The sequence below is a fragment of the Temnothorax nylanderi genome, unplaced genomic scaffold (assembly GCF_030848795.1).
Source record: "Temnothorax nylanderi isolate EJ_2023f unplaced genomic scaffold, tnyl_v1.0 TNYL_tig0584_pilon, whole genome shotgun sequence".
Classification (NCBI taxonomy): Eukaryota; Metazoa; Arthropoda; class Insecta; order Hymenoptera; family Formicidae; genus Temnothorax; species Temnothorax nylanderi.
In genome coordinates this window covers 40,733-63,960 of record NW_027249646.1, presented here as the reverse complement: position 1 = coordinate 63,960, position 23,228 = coordinate 40,733, and the positions used below count along the sequence as shown (strand labels likewise).

Below are 23,228 nucleotides of genomic sequence, written 5' to 3'. Positions count from 1 at the left end.
GATATAGTAAATTTAAAGTGCGACGAATATCCAATTCCTTAAAAGAAAAGTAACAAGCACTTTGCACTAACGAGTTAATGCAAAGAAAAGAAACCCAATTTGTAACGCTGATAAATTCCCTCAAAATCGTAATCTTTCTATCCCAATTGACAATTTAACTGAATGGTAAAACCTTTACACAGCCACCGCCAATGGCCTTGACCTTGACATATGTTGTCCTCATATAACACCCTCCTGAGTAACCTTCAAAAGGTTTTAGCCGTCGCTCGTTTTTTATTAAACAGTTATTCACAAAAAAGTTTGGAAAATATACGAATTTATGTCACTACTAAGGGAGGTAATTTGCTGATATGTGTGCTGATGTGTGTATAGACAGTACACATGTGAGCGGGGGAGGGGTGGGGGTGGACCTCGGTTCGCGTGGAAAGTTGAAAACCCGAACTGTACAATGATAGACCTTGTTTGTAACATAGTTGCACATTTATTATCCCAGTAAAAGATCGTACTGCAAATACATTAATTACAATCATTCAGCAACGTATTAAATCTGGCACAATAATCTATAGTGACTGTTGGAAAGGATACAGATCTTTGAATGATTTTAATTACATACATCAGACTGTGAATTATTCTGAGAATTTTGTAAACTCTGTGTTAGATGTACATATACAAAATATAGAACGATTATGGCGCGATATGCGTGCTGCTTTTGCCTCGTTTTGACATAAAATAACAAGAACATTATATAAATTACATAGCTGAATTTTTGTTTAAGAAACAGTATCATCTTAATGAAAGAATATCGCAATTTCTTAAAATAATGGCTTCTTTATATCCATTAACTAATGTATCAATTACTAATGAATAAATTGTGACATATTTTTGATAAAATTGCACAATGCGACTTTTCACGCGAATTGAAATCCACCCCCACCCCCCTTCCGCTCATATGTGTACAGTCTATACACTTACATCAGCAAATTACTTCCTTTAGCACTGACACAAACTTGTAAATTTTTTAAACTTTTTTTGTTCATAAGTTTTAAATTGCCCCCCTGCACCCCCCATGTACTTTGATATATTATATAGAATATATTCATCATTTAAAGCTAAGTGATATGCAAATGGATATTTTGCTCTCTCCCGCTTACATGTGTACCTACTTCTATCCCGTTAAAATAACTGCTATATTTTCCAAACTTTTTTTGTGAATAACTTTTTAATAAAAAACGAGCGACGGCTAAAACCTTCTGAAGGTTACTCAGGAGGGTGACCTTGACAACATATGTCAAGGTCAAGGTCATTGGCGAGGGCTGTGTAAAGGTAAATATTTACCCTAACAATAAGTCTAATGAATATGTTAAAAAAGTTTATTACAGCAGAGATTGCAATGAAATTTACTGGCTCTTATATATTATATTTAAAGAAAATTATTTGTTCAAATGTATTTAAATAAATGTATTATATATCTTTTATGTACAGGATAAATTTTAATATAATTAAAAGATTTATTTAATTAATAATAATTTTTACGTTTTAATTGTGACATAATCAAGAGACACGATAATTTCTCGCGCCTAGTGCGGAAAGGGACACGCGAAAACGCGAGTAAGACGCGCGAGCCGAGTACAATAAGATTTTACGATTCTCGTGGCTGGCGACGCTAGCTCGAGCAAGAAAGAGACGCAGATGTATGTCTGCGCTCTTCGGCCGCTCGAAGTTGGCCGAACGCCGAGCACACAGCCGCCGCACACGTACACGCTTGTGTGCGCTTGTGTGCGCTTGTGTGCGCTGTGCTGCTGCTTGCTGTAAGCGGCTTGAAATTGGCATCTCTGCTCGGTAGTTCCGCTGAAGGAGACGAGTGTTTTAGAGGCGGTGAGAGTTTCTTTTTCTCAATTATTTCTGTTGGATCTGAGTCAGATGCGTCGTCTGAGTCCTTCGTGTAGTTTTCTTCCTCGTTTTCTTCCTCGTTTTTTTCCTCTGGATATAACTAGCCTCCCACCTCATCGCAAGTTCTGTATCGTAGGGAGTTGGAAATTTAGTCTCGTCAAAAATTACATCTCGACCATGCACGAGTTTTCTCTTTTCCGGCATCCAGAGTCTGTAGCCGTTTGGAGCGTACCCCACCATGATGCAGTGATTTGACTTGGAGTCAAATTTTCGTGCATGTTGCTGCTTCGGTATGTGTAGGTATGCCAAGCATCCAAATATGCGGACCTTTTCCAGGCAGGGCCTTTCGCCAAACCACATTTCCGCCGGCGTCTTATCTCAAAGTGCTTTTGTGGGCGATCTGTTCAACAAATATATTGCAGTGAGTGCAGCTTCAGACCAAAAGGACTTTGTCAAGTTCGAGTTTAGTAACATGCATCGAGCCTTTTCCACGATGGTTCGATTTAAACGTTCCGCTACGCTGTTTTGCTCGGGCGTATACGGGACTGTGTACTCAAATTGAATCCCGTGTTCCTCGAAGTGGTCCCTGATTTGTTTGGAGATGTACTCTCACCCATTGTCGCACCTAAAACGAGAGATCTTATAATTGAAATGTGCGGTCACCATGGACTCATAAAGCTTAAAGCATGGTGTAAGTAGACAGGTGAAGCATTGCGCATAATGGCGGCAGCTTTGGCGGTTGAACCAATCAGGAGGCGACCTATTTTGTAGGCGCTCACTTTAAGGTGAAGTTCGATTATAAGAAATAAAAATGTGTGAATCATGTAAAATTTTAAATATATACTTAATAAAATACAATAAAACCTTAAATAATAAATAAACTAATGACAATTAAACCTACGTTTATTAGTTTATTTATGTATTTATTAAACTCCTGTCGTAATTCTGTTCTGGTTTGGTTACGTAATTTGATTAGGGTCAACCGCACGTCCACAGTGTAGATTTTGAATTATAGTGTGAGGAGGAAGGGTTGAAACCTCGGTTGAAACGCAATTTACTTAGGTAATAATAAAAAGACATATGTAACGAAAAAAAATTAATATTTTATTCAAACAGAATAAAATTAGGGAACGTTTTTTGTAATGATTAAAATACACATTTAATAACATCTAATAATTTTAAATAAAATGTAGACTTGAATAAAATAACAATCTAAATATAAACTTTATTGACTCGCAAGGTAGCGGTAACTGCTTGACTTCACGTAAATATTTATACGTTTTACCACTCAATGATCGAAGAGCAATGGCGGAAGAAATGTCATCTGCTGACCATTTAATTCTCTTAGTGCTCGGCGCCATCAATTTTTTTACTTGGCCGGGTGTAAATACAGCATGTAATATACCAGCAGCTGTATCCTGGCCAGCTCTTTGTTCATTTTTCTTCATGGCTTCGCAATCATTGGATTTCATTTCTACCCTGGCGAAAATGAGAAGTTTCATAAACGTTTGTTTGATGTTTACGTGAGCGTTTGCGGAAGTTCGTTGAGAGTTTAGAAACGGTCAGTAGAGAGTTCGTAGAGCGGAAATTGCAACGCTGCAGCGTTTGAAAGGCGTTTGTATATAGCGTTTTTGAGAGTTTGCACAGCGTTTACATGACGTATGACGTTTGCTGAGAGTTCTTTAAAACATTTAGAGATCCTCTGTTAAAGCTGCAATTTCATGGAGCGAAGAAAAGCCAGCGTTTTACCCCCACTCCATCAATTTTCGTCAAGTTGGCTTTACGGCGTTGCTTCGCTAAAAGTTCAACTGTGTTGAACTTTTAGCGAAGCAACGCCGAACGCCGAAAACACGACATCTTGGTCCAACCATGCCCAACAATTCTTCCAACTGAGTTGCGGTCATCCGAAAGTAATTGTGGAATCGTATGTCCTCCAATATTAACTTCGGGACCGACGCAAAGAAAAAACTATGTTTATCACGATTTTCGAAAATGGGTGCTACCCAAAACCTTTTCTTCGCGTATCTTCTTTTTTTTTCATTAAATACATAGCAGCTATAGCGGCTATGCGTCGTCTCCTTACAACCTCTGCTGCAACTGTAGCTGCCACTGTACGTCTGTAATATTCAACGTACGCGATGTACTGTCTATAATAATTGGAGTACTCCATTTTTATTATACGTAGTTCTTCTTCTTCTAGGTTAAGTAGCGTTAGCTCTGCTTTTCAATGCCACTTTGCATTGCGTGAAGGGGTAATACGCCAGCTTTTCTTCGCTCCATGAAAAAGATAGAGGCGATAGCGTTAGCTGTTCTTCGCTGGCTTTACAGTGAGGTGGAGTGGGGATAAACGCTAGCTTTTCTTCGCTTGCGTGAAATTTCAGCTTAAGCGTTTAATAAGGCTGCGTTCGGGGAGCGCGCTATTAGCGCTATTGAATCATTTTGTCTTTATCGCTCATCAGATGTAAAACAAGGATAGAATAAGCAAATAGCGCTAATAGCGCGCTCCTCGAATCCAGCCTAAGTCGAAAGAGTTTGCTTTCATCATTGGAAACTGCGTGCAGCCTCTATTGAGCTTAACGGGCGTTTACTCTTGTCGTTAGAAGAAACGGCGTAAAGAGCGTTAAATGTTAAAATCTGCTTTTCGCCTCGCAGGGGGTCTGTTTATATACGCGGCTGGATGTATTTTAAACGCGAGAAAGATGCGCCGCCTAGCGGCATTGTTAGAAGAACGTTTGCTGAACGGAGGGAAAACACTTGTGTTACGGAGTCGGGAAAAGCGTTTCTTGGGCGTCTCCAAGCCGTTTGCGTTAACGCCTTACAAATCGTTCACTGCGCCTCTACAATTCGCCATCGGAAGAGCGTTTGCTGAACGGATTGAAAACGCTTGTCTTACAGCGTTGGGAAAAGCGTTTGCTAAACGTTTGAAAAATCTGACAACAAACTCTCTGCACGTAGCGTTTACTGAGCGTTCTCTGAAAAGCGTTGCCTCAGCATTTCAGAACTTTCATGAAACGTTATATACAGCGTTTTGGAAGCGTTCTAAATCCAACGGCGTTGTGTAAGCGTTCTTATAAAGTTTTAAAGCGTATAAACTCTCAAAAAACCCTCATTGAACGGTTGTCAACGCTTTATAAAGCTTCTTAATTTTCGCCAGGGTAATGCTTTTCTGAGCTGCTTATTTTCCAATAACAGTAGCTTGTTTTTTTCTTCAGCTTCCTTCAAGTGCCGTTGGAGCCTTTCAATCTCACTTTCCGATTCACACTCATCTCTGTAAAATATAAAATTTACGAGTTAAACACAGAAACCATTGACTTCGGCTTATACGAACACCTATTGCGAAGTGGTCGAAGTGTCAAAAATCGTCTAAAATGTATTTATAATTATAAAAATACGTACACATAGTTCCATCCTAACGGCGGGTTGTCTGTGCTACATTCCATATCTGTGGAAGTTTCGGCAGATGTGGTATGCTCCTTGACAGTATTGATGACTGTTTCATTTTTCACACAAGCTACAAGTTCTTTGTACGTTGGGATTCCAGTACGACTGTAACATGCAAAGTACCGTTTAGTAAGAGAACAGAAAGAGAAAGAGATATAAGAGAGAAAGAGAAAGCGATACAAGCAGTATTTTGAAAAATATGCAGTAAGATCACTTTCAAACTTACCAGGTGTTTTTTGTCATGGGCTCTGTTTCACCTTTTAATGTACAGCGCCTGTTAACTCTATTTACACCTTGATTTGGTAAATCGAGCAATTGAGTTGGAATCGAGCCAAGCTTCAGTCGACGCATTAATCGAGCCTCGGTATTCAGTGTACGTGGCTTTGTCCATTTATTTTCCATGCAGTCCGAAGAGAAATGTCGCTCACATATACTTGCTGAAAATTACACATAAGTTTTCAGAATAACACAAATTATATACTGTATACGAATTCAAATGATTCTTGAAATTTACCGCTGTTTATGTTTTAAATTTTCTTCTTCTCGGTAGCAAGCTTCGAGCCATTTTTCTTTTAACTCGCGATTTTGCGGGAATGGAAAGAACTTGATGTCTTTCGTTTTCGTAGCTCCACCGGAACGACTTTTGCAATTTCTCACGCAACAAGTCGGCATGATTCCTAGATGATCATAAATACATATTATTTAGCAAATATCGACCAATATAATGCCTCTCAACATTAATTATATTTACTACTTACTGCGTATGTTGTATTAAAGTCGCAAAAGTTAAACACACAATATTTTCCGCACAACAGACGCACGCGACGGATAACGGACTACAAACTGACGGAAGCAGCCATATTGCTTTTCTCGCAAAACAGGTCGCGCGCTGATTGGTTCAAAAACTGAACGAGTGCGCAGCATCGGGAATGCTTCACCTGTCTACTTACACCATGGCTTAAAGTATCTATAAACTTCTGACTTCGCCTCGATAGGATACGCAACCGTGAAATGCGTAAAGTCATCGATGAATGTCAGAAGGTATCGCTTTCCGTCATGTGACGTCGGGGTCACAGGGCCAAACAAATCGCTGTGGATCAGCTGGAGTGGTCGTGTGACTCGTCGTCGTTCCTTCTTATGTGGAAGTTTCGTCTGCTTCCCTCGAACGCAGATCTCACATATTTTAGATGACTTCTCTTCAGAGTGTACGTTAATTCCTTCGGCGATGTTGGTGAGCTTCCGCAGTCTTCCATCGCTGATGTGTCCGAGGCGCAAGTGCCAAAGTTTAAAGTTTTGTTCAGTTGCGCTGAGGTTGACCGTCTCAATATCATGTATCAGATTTAGCTTATAGAGCTTGTTTCGTCGTTGAGCGACTGCGATGACCGTGCATCCCTTTTGGATGACCCCTTGGCCGTCCTTGAATGTCACTGAAAGTCCATTTATTTCAAGCCTACGAACAGACAAGAGGTTCATTTCCAGCCCGGGAACAATCAACACGTTCGTAACATGACAATGCTGTTATACTTGTCTCCCACTTTCGATTTAACACGCAGATCTCCGATCTTCTCCGCTTTAAGAGTCACGTCTGACTTGGCAATTTTTATGTTTACAGGGCATTTTAGTTTATGCACATTATTTATATTTTTAGGAGTTCTTACCAAGTGTTCTGATGCGCCAGAGTCTAAACACCAAGTTGAGGTTGATTTACCTTCCGTGATACGAGCAGAAAAACTGTATGCCTCAGTTTCTTCGACATCATGTGCCTTGCTGTCGGTCGCTATGTTTGCTGTTTTTGTTTTCTGTTCCGACTTCAGAGGTCGTTTGCACTGCGAACGAAAATGGCCGACTTTCCCGCAGTTGTGGCACTTATAATTCCGTTTATCTTGATTTTTCCGTGTACCTTGATTTGTCGAGAAGGCGGTTGAAGGTTGCGATGCTTCGGTCTTGCTCTTTCTTTGTTTGGATAGCCGCTTAATTTCCTCGTCCCTGAGACGAGCTTTGACGAAATTTGTCGTGAGTGCCTCTGCGGTAAGCGTTTCCAACGCTGTGACTATGGTATCATACTCACTCGGCATCGTGAGCAGCAGATGGCACATCTGTCTTATCCAACGTAGCGCCCGTTGATTTAAGATCGCGTATGAGACGGTCGAAACATTGAAAATGAGACTCCAGCGTTTCTTTGCCTGGATTGAATTTTAGAGTGAGGAGTTCTTTCTGATGTAGTAACTGTGTTAAGTACTAGCTCGCGCAGGAGCCAGGGCTCTAGAATTTGAATGAGGATACTCGACACAACACTAAAAGATGGACTGTTCAAAGATTGTGTATTCGCAAAGAAATATATACTAATGGAAAAACATATATCTTACAAATAAATAGAATACAATAAAGTAAGCTGTCTCAAATATAATGCAAAGAAAAAGTAATTGGTAGTAAAGATCCCTTCCGTGAAATTCTGCTACGTATCTGTTTTTCAGTAATACTTATTTCAAGAGAATGAACATCGTATGGTATACAACGCTGAGACGAAGATGATACGTATCTTAAGTTATCGGATTTTGATATCATGCAGAGTTTCAGGAGATTAGTCGTTTTGCTTTTATCCAGAAAAGGATCTTAATTATCAAACATGGATAATAAACATAATATCTGTTAAGAACACAGCAACAATATTGATAATTATATAAGAAATAATACGAATAGACTTAACGTGCCAATTCAACCATTCCTTGATATATCGTCTTTTCGAAAACAACACTACTCAGTTTCCACAACTCAAGTTGATTAATAGCCAAGAGACAATCATCTGAGAATTATTATTCTCAATCTCAATGAATAATAGAATTTATGCAATGCATAATATTGTTTATTAACAGTGACACGCCATGTCCGTTCGTAAAGACAGCAAATATCGCTCAAATCCTTATATCTAAATTATACATTAAAATAAGAGCAAAGGAAACGCTCGTATGAATTTATATGAACTTATCTTTTATCTTCGTTATAAAGAAAACGCTTGTAATAATGTTAAGGAACCGCAAACGATAGATTTGTTTTCGAATCGTCTTAAACAACTAATGAAACGCTTATTTACAAAAGAAATCTATTAATTTCATCATACTTAAGTATGCAAGAGTTTATATAAACGTTGTTCGTGAAAAGTATTATCTTTACATTTAATGAATCAAATAGAATATTGAAGGAACTTTATCGACGATCGCTATTTTCCCAGAGAAATAGTTTAGAATTATAATTACTGAGCTCAGTATTTTCAATAAAGTCTAATGAATCCAGAAGATTTATCTCGTCGTCTCTGTAAGAGATGAATGATTCTCTCGCCGTTCTATCGGCTTATCTGATTACGGTCGACGATAGTACATACAGTCTCATGATTTACGGCCTCGATCATGTTAAAAAAAGGGCCTTCTCTCAAGTAGAAATATTGGTCGTGTTACCAATCTTGTCAGAGCTTTCCAGAACTTTCCAGTAGAATCTGCGTCATCATTTACCGTCTCTCTCTCTTTCTGTTTATCGTTCGGCAGAATGGTGGATCCTCGATATTGAATGTAATACGGCCTTTCAAAGGCGTATCATCTTCATCGTACAGAGATTGATGCTTCAATGTATAACTCGTGAATATACGGAATTTACCAATAGAAACAGCAAATCTTTATGACGCAATAGCTAACTCAACACACGAGCCGTCGCGGAGGACGTACGAAACTAGAATGAACGCTTGCTGCGCTGCTCGCACGGACACGCCCGCTCACGCATGCGCATTGATACATTCTCGACCGGTCGCGATACCCGGGCTGCCACGCGGTCTGTGCCGCGCGCGTAGTGATACATCACATGTGAATTGGTAGCGCTCGCTCGCATGGTCGCCATTTTTACTCGCTTGACCGTACTATATTTGAATCTAATATCGACGAATACACAATCTCTGTCCTTATTCTGCTTTATCTTTAAACAAACTGACCTGCCATTCTCTTTCTTTCAAAGGTATCCCTCAGCTCGGTCCAGATCTCATACGCGGTGTCTTTGTCCTTGATATATTCAAGATGCGTGTCAGCGACGCGCTGCACGATTTGCGATTTGCAGCGTTTATCTATATATATTTGCATATTTAAGTAAATGCCTGGATGTATATATATAGAATAATTAAAAATAAAGATTGTCCTTTATCACGGTCGTATAAACAGGTCTTGGCACTCGCGTAGGGGGAACGTAACCTAAATGAAGCCAAAAATCAACATGGCGTCGACATGAGGGAGCCTTTTGCGCATGCACCATGCACACATATTGCACACATATGTGAAAAACGTCTCCTCATTGGTCCTCATGCTGACGCCATATTGGTTTTCTTGGCTTCACTTGGGTCACGTTTTTGTCTATGCTTTCTGATAGGAGTGCCCAGACCTGTCTATATGTAATAAGCTTACTACAACGTTATACTTTAGTTCTTTATTCGACAAGGACAGTACAATTTCTGACGTATGTATTCGTATGGCAGTCCCTCTAATCTGCTTAAGCACAGGCATAACATGAAAGATGAGCCACTCAGATATTTGACAACTACTAAAACATAGGTTAAGGCAACGCACTTAACGCCATCTCGTGAACCACTGCACGTTGAGTTGCCGGTGGAATTCAAATATTATTACATGCTCTTTTAAATAAAATTAAAAAAAAAAAGAAAATAAAATAAAAAGAAACAACAGGCTATGATCTCCTCGCTAGGCCGGAGGATTCCATAACATTTATTGACAAACCCAGTCACCGTAACGCTTCGGCGGGGCAATGACGCGACTGCTACGGGTCTTGACCTGACGTCCTAATGCGGGCGAAACCGGTCTTGCCAGCTCAGGATCACTATCGCTATGAGAAAACGATTCATTCGCTGATTCGTATTCGCTCGCAGACGCCGAGCTATCACTATCATCGGTAGCGAGAAGTCCCCGGTCGGCTTCAGGACATGATAGATCAGCTGCTCGCGGTCCAACGCTTGTACGTCTGTTGACAGGTTTCTGCTGGCAATCACTAGTATCTACAATGGTTACAGGTTTCTTAGGATCATATAATTGTTTTTGTACGTGCTCCTCGTATAACAGTTCGATGGGATTAATTTCGTTGTTTTTTGTTTTAACAATAAATCTACGATTACGACGATAATGACTATTGAAATTATCTATCACTATGTATGATCGATCACTTATGCGTCGCACGATGCGACCATAGTGCCATTCTTTTCCGTTTTTCTTAAAAAGCACGCGTTCGCCTTCGCTCAAAACTGGTAAAGATTTTGAATGTTTATCGTAGTAATGCTTTTGACTTTCACGTTTGCATTCCAACCGGTCTCGTACAACGGCCTCATCCAACTGATCTCTAAGCAAAGTTTCGCGACTGGTAGGTAATTTTGTCTTAATACGACGACCAAAGAATAGTTGTGCGGGCGACAATCGCATGTTAGCAACGGGTGTCACGTTATATTCGAGCAATCGATATGCAAAGAGTTCTACCTCATTAGCCTCATAGCAGCGCTTGAGTATGTTCTTTGCTATGGCCCCCTTCTCCGCTAGTCCATTACTTTGGGGGTAGCGAGGGCTAGAGTACTTGATTACAATGTTTGTGTCGTTTGTAAATTTATCGAATTCTAATGAGTTAAATGGGCTGTTATCGCATCTGATCTCCGTTGGGTATCCATAACGACAGAATATTCCGTGGAGCCTATCTATGATATACGACGACGACGACGATGTCCCTTCGGTCTCGCCGGCCGAAAAGGAGCGCGCCGTCGCTTTGCCTTTTCTCAGGCTTAATCCTAAGTTTCCCGAAATCTCTATAGCCAGATGGTAGCTCGACCGGACACTTTTCTCCAATATGATAATGGGCGCCAGGTGCGAATACGCGCACCACGTTACTCTAATTCCAACTCTGACACTCAAACGCAAAATATCTCAGGCGTGCAGTCCATAAGCGAGACCGCTGGTGGATCTCGGTTGGAGGGAGGAGAGGGAGCGCAGCGCAATCGACACACACAGAAATAAAGCACTTAAATAACAAGGGTAACGAGTATATTTAATAAGAAAAAGAAGACAGGATAGAGTATTGTTTTCCGCAAAGGACCGACGACGGTCACAGCTCGTCCCGCCACGCTTCGCGAGATCGGCGAAGTATCTCGTTGCCACTCAATACTGAGCGCGAATCAACTCTAGCGCGGAACAATATTCTAACGCGGGACGATACATGAACGCGGGGTGTGCCTTACGCAACGATACTCTAACGCGACACAATGCTCTACGCCAACTGATATTTTAACGCGGCACGATACTTTACGCGAGACGACACATTGACACGAGAATGATACGCTCCCGTGAGCGATACATTTTACGCAAACGATACATTAACATTACGCGGACCGAGAGCGATACTTTACGCCGAACGACACATGAACATTACGCCGGATTTCGCGGCATCGACGCACACTTACTTACAACGAACGCAACGACACGCGACACGATAATCTCCCAAAAACGACCGCGAATCCCTTCGGATTACGCGAGTCCCGGATTGACCCCGCGATTGACCTCGGCCTTCACGCACGGAGCCTCACGAGGTCCGCAATACGACACAGCGATGCCCCGCACGCCGCGACGCGATCACGCGGAGGCCCCGCTACGGCTCCGCGATGATACGGTGCCCGGTCGTGCAAAGAGCACCCCGCCCAAAACGGCTCGATTACGCCCGGCGCATCTTCCCGTTCACGAAAACGATATCACGAAAATTACGCGGAAATCACACAAATTACGAGACGCTGACTGTCGGCGGCCGCACATCCGAATCCCCGAGACGGGCTGTATAGATTTCTCTTTCTCGGCCGGGCCCTCCCGCGGTATTTTTCTCGATACTCTAACACGGATAACACATTCTCGCGGCACAACGCGACTCCCGGGAGGGCCTTGGTATCGCGGCGATCTTACTTTAGGTGCGTGAGCAGTGGCCTTACAATCGTCCTCCTTCCTTCGCCGGCAGCCTTATCCAGAGAAACGCTCGCAAGGGCAGGATGGTACCGTCCGGTATGGCGGCTCACGCGACAGTAATTCTCTCCGGTCCGGCGGGACCACGCTGGGCCCGCGCGCCTGCGCGCCGGAGTTGCACCACTGCCGATCGTGCGATCGCCGCGCCCGACTTCCGGTACCTTGCGCGATCGCCGCCTCGCGCGCCCGCCGCGCCCCATGCTAGGTGCTCGGCTGTCCCGGCTATGGGCCCCAGCGTGACCCGACCGTCGGCCGTCCTTCCTCGGTAAGCTTCCGGCTGTCCACCTGCAATAATCCCGCGGTGCGACCTTACGCCGTTACAACGAGTCCTGGCCAGCTGCTCCGCACCCTCGCTCATAACCTGTAAGTCTTAGTATAATTTAGCCTAACGGTAACGCCAACGCCTCGCCCGCTCGGGTGGAGGCACCACCCTTGACGCCCACCTCGGCCGAGCTACCATCCGGGCCGGGGACGTGACTATGTCACAGATATGACGACAAGTTTTGCTTTTGATTCGTTCGGAACAGACAAATCCTGAGTAGGCGTCAATGAGAGCTATGAAATCAAGTCCTGCATATTCATACAGATCAATTGCGATGCGATGGAAGGGATACTCCGGATGAACATCTTGCTTGAGTGGTTCCTTCTGGTTATTTCATGTAAATTGTTCACACACGACACAGTCCTTGACCACTTCTTTAATGTCATTAGTCATGCCAGGCCAGAAAAATTGCTCTCTGGCTCTGGCCACTGTTTTTTTCGATACCCAGGTGAGGGGCATGTACCCATTTGCAGATTTTTGACTGTAACTCCATCGGTATAACTAATCGATGGTCCTTAAATAGAAGGCCATTTTCAAAATGTAACTGATCCTTATATCTGTAAAATGTTTGTGAGAATTCATCGAGCTTGTGGTATGATGGCCATCCATCAACAACATATTTCACGACCCTTGAATATCGTTCATCACCTTTTAACGTATTTTTGTAAAGATTGTAGTTCTCTTCAGAGAGACACACTCGACGAGTGACGGAGTGAATAATTCCAGATAACCCCAGTGTGTCTGGTCCGGCAGCGTCAACAGTAGCCAGTAGCACGTGACAAACAATCCGCGACATGCATATCCTTACCAGGAGTGTACACTATTGTTAGTCCAGGATATTTGAGCAAGTGTAGAAACATGCGCTGCAATCTAGCAGTCACATCATCAATGTCTCGCTTTATAAGCGATTCAAGCGGCTTGTGATCTGACTGAACTGTAAATTCACGGCCATAAAGGAAGTGGTGAAACCGCTCACATGCGAAGACTATAGCCAGGGTTTCCTTCTCAATTTGAGTCCATTTCTGCTCACTGGCGGTGAGGCTGCGTGAAGCATACGCGACTGGTTGGCCGTTTTGTAGAAGAACGCTTCCTAACCCGTCTTTTGAACTATCAGTTTGTATGACAACAGGCTCTTTTGGATCATATATCCGGAGTGCAGGCTTAGTTGTAATGGACCGTTTAAGATCAGCTAACTCCTTTTCATGATCAGCTGTCCACAACCATTGACTACCGTTCTTGGTTAGTTCCCGCAACTTGGCTGATCGTTGCGATAAGTTTGGAATAAAGCGGGACAAGTATTTGAATAGTCCAAGCAGCCGCATAACTTCAGGTTTGTCCGAAGGTCGGGACATCTTGAGGATGGCATCCAGGTATTTAACATCGGGAGATATGTAACCGTTGGTTATATGATAGCCCATGAATTTAACGTTTGACCGCCGGTATTGAATCTTGTTTGGATTGAATCTAATGTTGTTTGCTCTAGCCCGTTGCAGCATGAGAGCAAGCGTGCGATCATGCTCTACTAAATCAGATCCCGAAATGGCTACATCGTCAAAATATATTTTAACACCCGGAATATCCCCGAATATCTGAACCATTTTCTTCTGAAACATTTCTGGTGCGCTGTTGAGTCCGAACGGAACACGATTCCAGCGAAAGCGTCCAAAAGGCGTCATAAATGTAGTCAGATCAGAGCTCTTACGATCAAGCTCCATTTGCCAAAATCCATTACTAAGATCAAGTACAGTAAAGATATGTTTACCCGATAATTGGCTTACAATGTCTTCGGCGGTTGGTATTAGAAAGTGTTCTCGCTTTATACACATGTTGAGTGGCTTAGGATCAAGACAGATCCGTAGGGAACCATCAGGTTTTTCCACTATTTGCATGTTGTTTACCCAGTCTGTTGGATAGTCAACCGGACTGATGATGCTCTGTTCTGTCATAGACGATAGCTGTGCCTTTAACCGGTCAATGAGACTCAGGGGAACCCGTTTCTTGTAGTGCAATGAAGGTGTAACGCCGTCCTTGAGGATGATCGAGCAGGTGCCTGGGAATTTCCCTAGACCCTCAAAGATGTCTTTATTTTCCTGTACAAATGTTTCGACATCAGAAGGAAGGTTGTGTGCATTAACAGCGTTGAGTCGTTGAATTAAATTAAACGAGATACAAGACTCCAGGCCCAGTAGCGGTTCGCACTTATTATCGACAACTAGAAACGACGCGACATGACTTGATTTACGATCAGGATTGATACATGCGATTGAGGCCTCGCCATAAACTTTTATGGCATTAGAATTATAATCAGTGACAGTAAAACTCCCAGATGAGTCAATTGGAATGTTTAACCTTTTAATGAGACCAATTGGAATGCAATTGACATCCGATCCTGTATCCAGCTTAAATTGAACGCTTTGGTCTTGTATAAGTAACGCTTTCATCCATCTGTTTCTACCTCCACCAGCACCAGAATTAGAATTTACTCTATAATTACAATGTTTAGTCTTAATTAAGGTACTTACACTAGATGCATCGCCTTCCTGATCTACTAAAGTTAAGTTAGCATTACCTAGTTCGCCCCAATTAACGCTTTTAACAGAGTTTTCTGATGACTTGTGATCCGATGACTTTGCCGGCTTGGCGATAGCAGGCTGCTCAGAGCGGGTTTCCTTTTTTTCTCCCTTGCAAAACTTTTGAAAATGTCCTATTTTTCCACACCTGTTGCAGTTAGCGCCGATTGCTGGGCAGTAACGACGATGTTTTCCATTGTACGGTTGACCACAGTTCCAGCAATTGTTAGTACGTTTGATTGCAGCGACGTCTGATGACTCTCCATTGGATTGTTTAACAGCGGATTTGACTTCTGCTGAATTCCCTTGGTTGCGGTCCAGCAGTTGTTTGTTGGCGGTAGCAGCCTCGAAAACTTTGCAGGTTTCTATAATTCTTGGTAAAGGCTCATCCTTGCCATCCAACAACTTCAATTGTAACTTCTTGTCTTGCACGCCAATAATGATACGATCACGCAGCATACGATCAGCGTACGATGTACTACAGTTGGCGCACTCGAATTCACAGTATTGTAGCTGAGTACGAAGTTCCGTTTCAAAGGCACCAAATGACTGTTTTTCCTTTTGTATAATCATATTAAATTTAAACGCTTCCATTGCGACATTTTTCCGCGGCAAACAATACTCATCAAATGCTTTAATGACATCCTGCAATGTCCGCTGGTCAGCGACGGTTGTCCCAGGTTGACCAGCGGTAGTGCCGGCAGCGGCTTGATTTTCCGGCACTCTTACAGGTTCCGATGCTGGGCCGAACATGTCTTCATAGCTTCCATTGTTTGGGAATAATGTGTTAAAAATCTTCACACCTTGTGGACCAATCAACCATAGGAAGGTGGCAATTTTGTTTTGTTCACTCTCGCCTATTTTGTTGTTCGCAATCAGATATATCAAGAATGTTTGCTTCCATCTGGGCCATTCTTTTGCTAGGTTAGCACAATCAAGCGACTGAGGCAAGCGCAAATCCATATTCGATGCCATTTATCTTATTCTTTTACTTCTGACACCATGTAATAAGCTACTACAAGGTTATACTTTAGTTCTTTATTCGACAAGGACAGTACAATTTCTGACGTATGTATTCGTATGGCAGTCCCTCTAATCTGCTTAAGCACAGGCATAACATGAAAGATGAGCCACTCAGATATTTGACAACTACTAAAACATAGGTTAAGGCAACGCACTTAACGCCATCTCGTGAACCACTGCACGTTGAGTTGCCGGTGGAATTCAAATATTATTACACTATACGACCGTGGTCCTTTATACAATATTATTCATTATTTGGTGTATATAAATTAAGAAGTACCTACTGTTCACGTTCGTTCCCAACTTGCGACTGAAGTATTTATCTTACTGTTTATAGAATTTGAACACGACCTTTACATATGTTGTCAAGATTGAGGAACTGTAAGTGAGGGGCGATGTAGGATGTACCTAACTTTCCGCGCTTTTGTTTTGATTTCTGGTTGTACGTATATTTTCTAACCCAAATCAGTTCTCTGCTTTAACAAATTACGTACAATGAAAGATAACAATTTATGTTTGTTAAACTAGAGAATATGTACCGTCCGTCTCCACCTCTGGGCCAAAAAATCCGCTTCTTCGCCTATCGAGTCTTAAAGGATCGGCGGATGGACCGTTTCCTTAAGGAAGTGCCACCATATTTAGTTTAATAAATTTACTCTGAATTTCTATATGTATGATCGCTTTATTACGTGTGTCACATTTAATGGTTTGATGCCGACTGACTTTCAAAACGGCCGTTGTCGATCAGTCGATAATAACAGTGTCTTGCAGGTGTCACCGCTAATAATCTGAGCACGTGATTTAATTTCTGTGAGCCTGAACGAGATCCTCTCAATAAACAGGCTGTTGTGATGAAGATATTAAATAATAATAAATATTACAATGAATTCGCTTGTCATGCTCGTCAATTAAATGTCTTGGATTCTTCGTGCATTACAGCTATTCGACTTATTCGACAGGTAACGGCGCAAGATCCTTTACGTTTTTTTTTGTATAAACCGGCGTTAGTTTTTACGATAACTATTCTAATTATATTAGTCCAGGAAAATTAGACGAAAAATGACAAATCTGCGGAAAAATTTGCACCCAGCTGAATTTTTGCATGGAACTTTATTTTGTTGTTATAAACAATATGTGGAAAGTCCCCATTGATGTGACCCCTGCTAAAAATTTTACAAAGGGTCAAAGGTAAAAAAAACAGTTTTCCGCGAATATCTCTTTATTCTTTAGTCCTATGGCAAAAATAGTTATTATAAAATTTGTAGCTTATAAAATTCTCTACAAAAAACGTTTCATAAGTTTTTTTTGTAGGATCAATCGTTTTCGTGTTCTGCGGCTTACAAAGTTTCAACTTTTATACGTTTTAGAGATAACCCGGGAAAAAAAGATTATATATAATTATATATAAATATATATGATTATATGTGTGATTATATATGAAATTTGGTACTTTATATAAAACTAGCTGGTTACCCGGGCTTCGCCCCGGAGGACATATATAATAAGACACGCAAATAGTATCTCTCTTTCTCTCTCTCTCTCTCTCTCTCTCTCTCTCTCTCTCTCTCTCTCTCTCTCTCTCTCTCTCTCTCTCTCTCTCTCTCTCTCTCTCTCTCTCTCTCTCTCTCTCTCTCTCCTCTCTCTCCTCTCCCCCTCTCTCCCCCTCTCTCCCCTCTCTCCCCCTCTCTCCCCCTCTCTCCCCCTCTCTCCCCCTCTCTCCCCCTCTCTCCCCCTCTCTCCCCCTCTCCCCCTCTCTCCCCCTCTCTCCCCCTCTCTCCCCCTCTCTCCCCCTCTCTCTCCCTCTCTCTCTCTCTCTCTCTCTCTCTCTCTCTCTCTCTCTCTCTCTCTCTCTCTCTCTCTCTCTCTCTCTCTCTTCCTCTCCCCCTCTCTCTCCCTCTCTCTCTCTCTCTCCCTCTCTCTCTCCCTCTACCCCTACTTCATGTATAATTCTTTGAAATTCAATCAATTATTTCCCAAAAAATTGGAAAAATTATAAAAACCGGTTTCCCAAAAAGATCAGTAACAAAAACTATACACGTCATGGCGCTCCCCGGAAAATTCTACCCCTACTTCATATACAATTCTTTAAGATTCGGTCAATTAATTCCCGAAAAATTGAAAAAATTTCGGTACCGGCTTCCAAAAAGATCGGTAACGAAAAATTATACACTTTATAGCACTCCCCGGAAAATTCTACCCCTGTTTAATCTATAATTCTTTGAAATTCGGTCAATTATTTCCCGAAAAATTAGAAAAATTAGAAAAACCGGTTTCCAGAAAATCGATAACAAAAAACTATACACATAGTGGCACTCTCCGGAAAATTCTACCCTTATTTCATATACTTTTGGTAAAAATTCGGTTCAGGGGTTTGAGATTCGGTCAATTATTTCTCGAAAAATTAGAAAAATTAAAAAAACCGGTCTCCAAAAAATCGGTAACGAAAAACTATACACATAGTGGCACTCCCCGGAAAATTCTACCCCTATTTCATATACTTTTGGTGAAAATTCGATTCAGGGGTTTAGGCTGGGCGTTGATGAGTGAGTGAGTGAGTGAGTGAGTGAGTCAGTGAGTCAGTCAGGACATTTTCCTTTATATATATAGATTATATATGGGTTCATAGGCGGCAGTGTGGTCTAGTGGTAGAGCACCAGACTCGTAATCTGAGGAACCAGGTTCGAGTCCACTAGAGCCATGTAAACATGGAAAGTTTTTCCGAAAGCTGCGACCTCCATGCAAGATAGGCTCTTGTGCGGAGCAAACTGGGCTCCGTCTTTCGGAAAGAGACTTTAAGCCATTGGTCCAAAGGTTTAAGTGAGAGGAGAATGGTAGTATTGGATGAGAATTGAAGAAATTAAGGGTTGGGAACGTCCCTACAAAACGCCTTGCAACCCTGAGGGGAGTCAATAAACGTATTTATTATTATATATGGGTCCATATATTATTATATATGAGCATATATAATTCCAAATATAATTAGATATGAACAATAGATCATATATATGCACTTATGTATGGATAATATAAGATTTACATGGAAGTATATATATATGATTATATATAATTTCATGTAGCGTTATATATAAAAAGCAAAATTTCCGTACTTATATATGATATTGTATATAATTATATATGGCTATATATAATTATACAGGCGATTAAAATATATTTAAATATATATATGATATATGTGAAATATATATGATTATATATAATTTCATGTAGCGTTATATATAAAAAGCAAAATTTCCGTACTTATATATGATATTGTATATAATTATATATGACTATATATAATTATACAGGCGATTAAAATATATTTAAATATATATAATGTTTTATATACAATTTGACATGATTATATATGAGTTCTTATAATTTATATATAAATTATGTAAAGAAAGCATTTATCCACATAGATTAGGGGAGACCGGGGCTAGACCGCTAACGGGGTAAATCCGCCAAATCAAATATCTCGGAACCTGTATATTGTGCGAACTCGCTATTAACTTTGTAAACGCTGCTTATGGTACCCATGTGACCAACGGAGTTTTGGCAGGTTACCTGCCGTGTTATGATTTTTACGAGGGCAAACGTGTTTTCGGAAGGTAAAAGTGAAATTTTCTGCGCGTGGAAATATTGTAATATCTGCAATAATATTTGCTCTCCAAATCTCGAGGTGATTATAAAGAGTAATGCATGCTGAACACGAATCCAGTGTAGTTTTTTCATTATCGTTGATGTCTAATATTTCGTGGGCGATCAAACCTGAAACTTATGTTTGGGACTTATCCGCTAGTAAGCACCCGGGGCTGGTCCGCCTAGTCTCGTCACTGTGGCGCGCCGGGCGCACGACTTCAGCTTACGGCGATTTCAGGTTAGGTTTCCCTCGAGCGTGATTCTGTCTTCCCTTGCACGTGCGTCAGTTTGTGTAGGAGGGAAATGGTACGCACGTATCGTCGCAAAACGGGTGTTTTGGCCGACCGAAAAGATGGCGGACCGTTGTTTTCGAGATCGCTCGCGCTCACGGCACGTCGGCGAGGTACGGCGAGACACGGCACGGCTCTGAGATCCCGCGATTTCCGCGCGAGAGTTGACATGCCGCGCGCGCGGTAGATCGTCGTTGTTGGTCGTTGTGTCAGTGACAGTCGCGCGTGCGACCGCATCGTCCAGCGTTCGCCGCATCGTCTCGGCGTCATTGTCGCCGCCGTTGTCACCGGAACGCCGTCACGCGTGTTCCCCGTGGTTGCCCGCGTTGACAATATGACGTGCCGTTGGGGAGTTTACGATTTGGTTAACCTCTGTATTCACGTGCCTAAATTGTTTTATGGAATAGGTAAAACAATTATTTTTTAATAATGTTTCGCATAAAAATTTTAAATAAATTTTTATATTTTTCTCTTAAAAAACAATTATTAAAATGTATCTTATCATTTTTCCGGATTAGATGTACGTATATGTATTGAAAATGCAGTGTGACTGATTAGCCCCGGGGGGGGGTGACGCTTAAACCCCGGCATTTTTGAGATTTCAATTTTTGCACCGTTGTCGTTTTTGCTCTATACCGGTTAAACAAAGCGACGTAGATAAAAATTTCCTGTATAAATTTTGTAGCTAAAGGCTCACTCTTTACAGTGGTATACCACATTTAACTACAATTATTTATTTTGTTGTTAAAAATCGGCACCGAAAAAAAACTAACGGTCTAGCCCCGGTCTCCCCTACATATATAATTATATATAACCATATATAAACACAACACATGTGCATTATATGTATATATTACACTTTTAAATTCGGATTATCCGATAGGATTCGTTTCTCGTATTTAAAATTTGACGAACAGTAGTATAAGAACGGTATCAAGAGATACGGCAGTGTCTCACGCCAATCAGCGCCAAGTTATAATATATGGGATAAATCATTTTACTTTTGATTTTATAGCTTTTGAAAAAATATACACTTAATTTATCTATGCTTTATTATCGAAGTTAAACAGTTCTTTTTCAATATATATTGACTATTATGGGCGCTGCTACTTATATCTAGACGGTATTCTACCTTAGTCTGCTACTGTGAGTAGGCGTTGGCCCAAGGATTGTGAATCGCAGAGAGGATAGAAATGTAGGCGACAATTTTCGATATATGTTTTACACAGAGTATATTTACATATCTACATATGGGAGTGTGTCAGTGTTTAATAGGAACGGCGGCATTTCATTTGGTAACCACCTCGCTGCTTCGTCTGTGTGGCGACATCCCTCTGTTGCTTCCTCGGGCTCGTCTGGGTAGCCACGGTACATGAAGCCGGTGTTGTAGGATTCAGGTCCCCTGTAGAAGTCGCTACATCACGAGATCGAGTCTTTCCTTTACTGAAGACGGGGCGTACTCTGGGAAGCTTAGGCGGCGGTACGTTAGGCTGCTCCCGTGTTGGCGAAGTGCTCGTTACCTCCGAAGATGCCGATGATAGCACGATTTTCCGCTTCCTAACTGTTAACGCCTGAAGCGGTATAGGTTGCGTCCGCCGACGCTTAGTGGGGTCTCCATTTTTGGAGACGAAACGCTCCTCGAACAGGCGCGGCGTTTTGCCTTTTTCCGGCTTACCGCTAAAGGTGTGAGACGCCAGGGTTAGATGATCACGCGTCGGGCGTCCGAGCGCCGTAATTGTATGAGGTGATTTTTAACCTGCGTGGCAAGCGACCGTGCGCCGTGGTAGATAGACAGGCGTCTGGCGCCTCGGTTCGGCGACAGTGCGCCCTGATTGGCCGGTGCCTCGTATCTTGATTGGTCGGCTGTGCGTTGTTACTGGTTGGCGATTTACGCCTATGCCGCGCGGCCGTGCGCCGCTATTGGTCGGGAGGCGACTCGCGCCGAATTGAGCGACTAGCGCTGTGATTGGCTGGCCTATTGCTTTATGCCGTGGGTTTGTCTAGCGTAGAGGATGACTAATAGGCGACTCGCGCCGTGTAAGCGGCTTAGCGCTGTGAATGCTGTCTGGCGACTCGCGCCTGTTTAAGCGGCTAGCGCTGTGTTGGGCGATTAACGCCTTGCTATGTACCCTGAGCGTCTGGGCGCTTCCACAGTATATACAGTAGCGCAACTCTCTGTCGGCACTTTTGATGTTAGCGTGGATGAAAATGAACTGCACATGCGCGTGCGAGGTATGTAACCAATCAGAGCACCGATAATCTGTCTCACTTCCTCTCACTGTTATAAGTCTCTCTCTCTTTCTAATTTATCGTTGCGTGTCAGACGCGCGCGTTTTGATTGGGATAATGTATGGAGACGCATGTTTGACGTGCGTTATAACGCGCAGAAACGCATGCATAAACAACAAGGGTTACATTTGAGATAGAAATAAAACATGATGTACAACTAGACGCGCGCTATATATTTATTTATTGGCACTATATATTTTTTAATTATATATATATATATATAGGTATATACAAAATACAGATAAATTTTAATAATTTGTATAGCAATTGTACAAATGTGCCATATTACTTCTTCGTGTTATACACGAGTTGTATAACACAAATCAATAAATTATTTATGCTATCAATATTTAAACGGTCACAAAAGAAAATATCAAGGAAATATTAAGAAAATTATATAATACAACTTGTAACTTAATTTTATCTAATTCTTTTTATTCACAATGACAATTATGTATATGTAATATATCTAGGTATATGTATATGTGACAAATGTATAAACTGTCAAGTTACATGATTTCTGCAATGATAATTGCAATGACAAAGTAAACGAAATGAAAGAACTAATAAAAGTTAAATCTGTTACATGCTTTTTTAAAAAGCGGATAAAAAGTATGTAAATAAGTTGATGACTCGTGTTGGCAATATTCTGTAAAAAAAAAGAAAAAAAATATAAAAATTATGAAATAATAAAAAAATAAACAAAACATACAAAAACTTAATTATA

General features: G+C 41.6%; 1 protein-coding gene and 1 long non-coding RNA gene across 4 annotated transcripts in view; one reads left to right on the top strand and one right to left on the bottom strand.

Moving 5' to 3' along the window:
- The window catches only part of LOC139784105 (uncharacterized), a 29,038-nt gene extending 12,090 nt beyond the window's left edge, over positions 1 to 16,948 (top strand). The window contains exons 4-5 of one of the 2 annotated variants that reach the window (XR_011721478.1): positions 16,618 to 16,722; positions 16,809 to 16,948. This is a non-coding gene — a long non-coding RNA (uncharacterized lncRNA). Of the gene's footprint in view, positions 1 to 16,617 lie in introns of both variants that reach the window. The other variant, XR_011721477.1, reaches the window with a different exon arrangement.
- On the bottom strand, positions 4,996 to 6,282 carry LOC139784102 (uncharacterized). Of its 2 annotated transcripts, XR_011721475.1 has the most exons (5): positions 6,090 to 6,282; positions 5,846 to 6,008; positions 5,558 to 5,768; positions 5,287 to 5,436; positions 5,026 to 5,158 (listed from the first exon to the last, which is right to left on the bottom strand). XR_011721475.1 is itself a non-coding variant. In XM_071723263.1 (4 exons), exons 2-4 carry the CDS (start codon positions 5,731 to 5,733, stop codon positions 5,011 to 5,013), a joined length of 474 nt encoding a protein of 157 aa, XP_071579364.1. In that variant the 5' UTR covers positions 5,734 to 5,768; positions 5,846 to 6,282; the 3' UTR covers positions 4,996 to 5,010. The 2 variants fall into 2 exon arrangements, 1 of the variants encoding a protein (XP_071579364.1); XM_071723263.1 differs by having other exon boundaries at positions 4,996 to 5,158; positions 5,846 to 6,282.
- Positions 16,949 to 23,228: the final 6,280 nt, after the last annotated feature.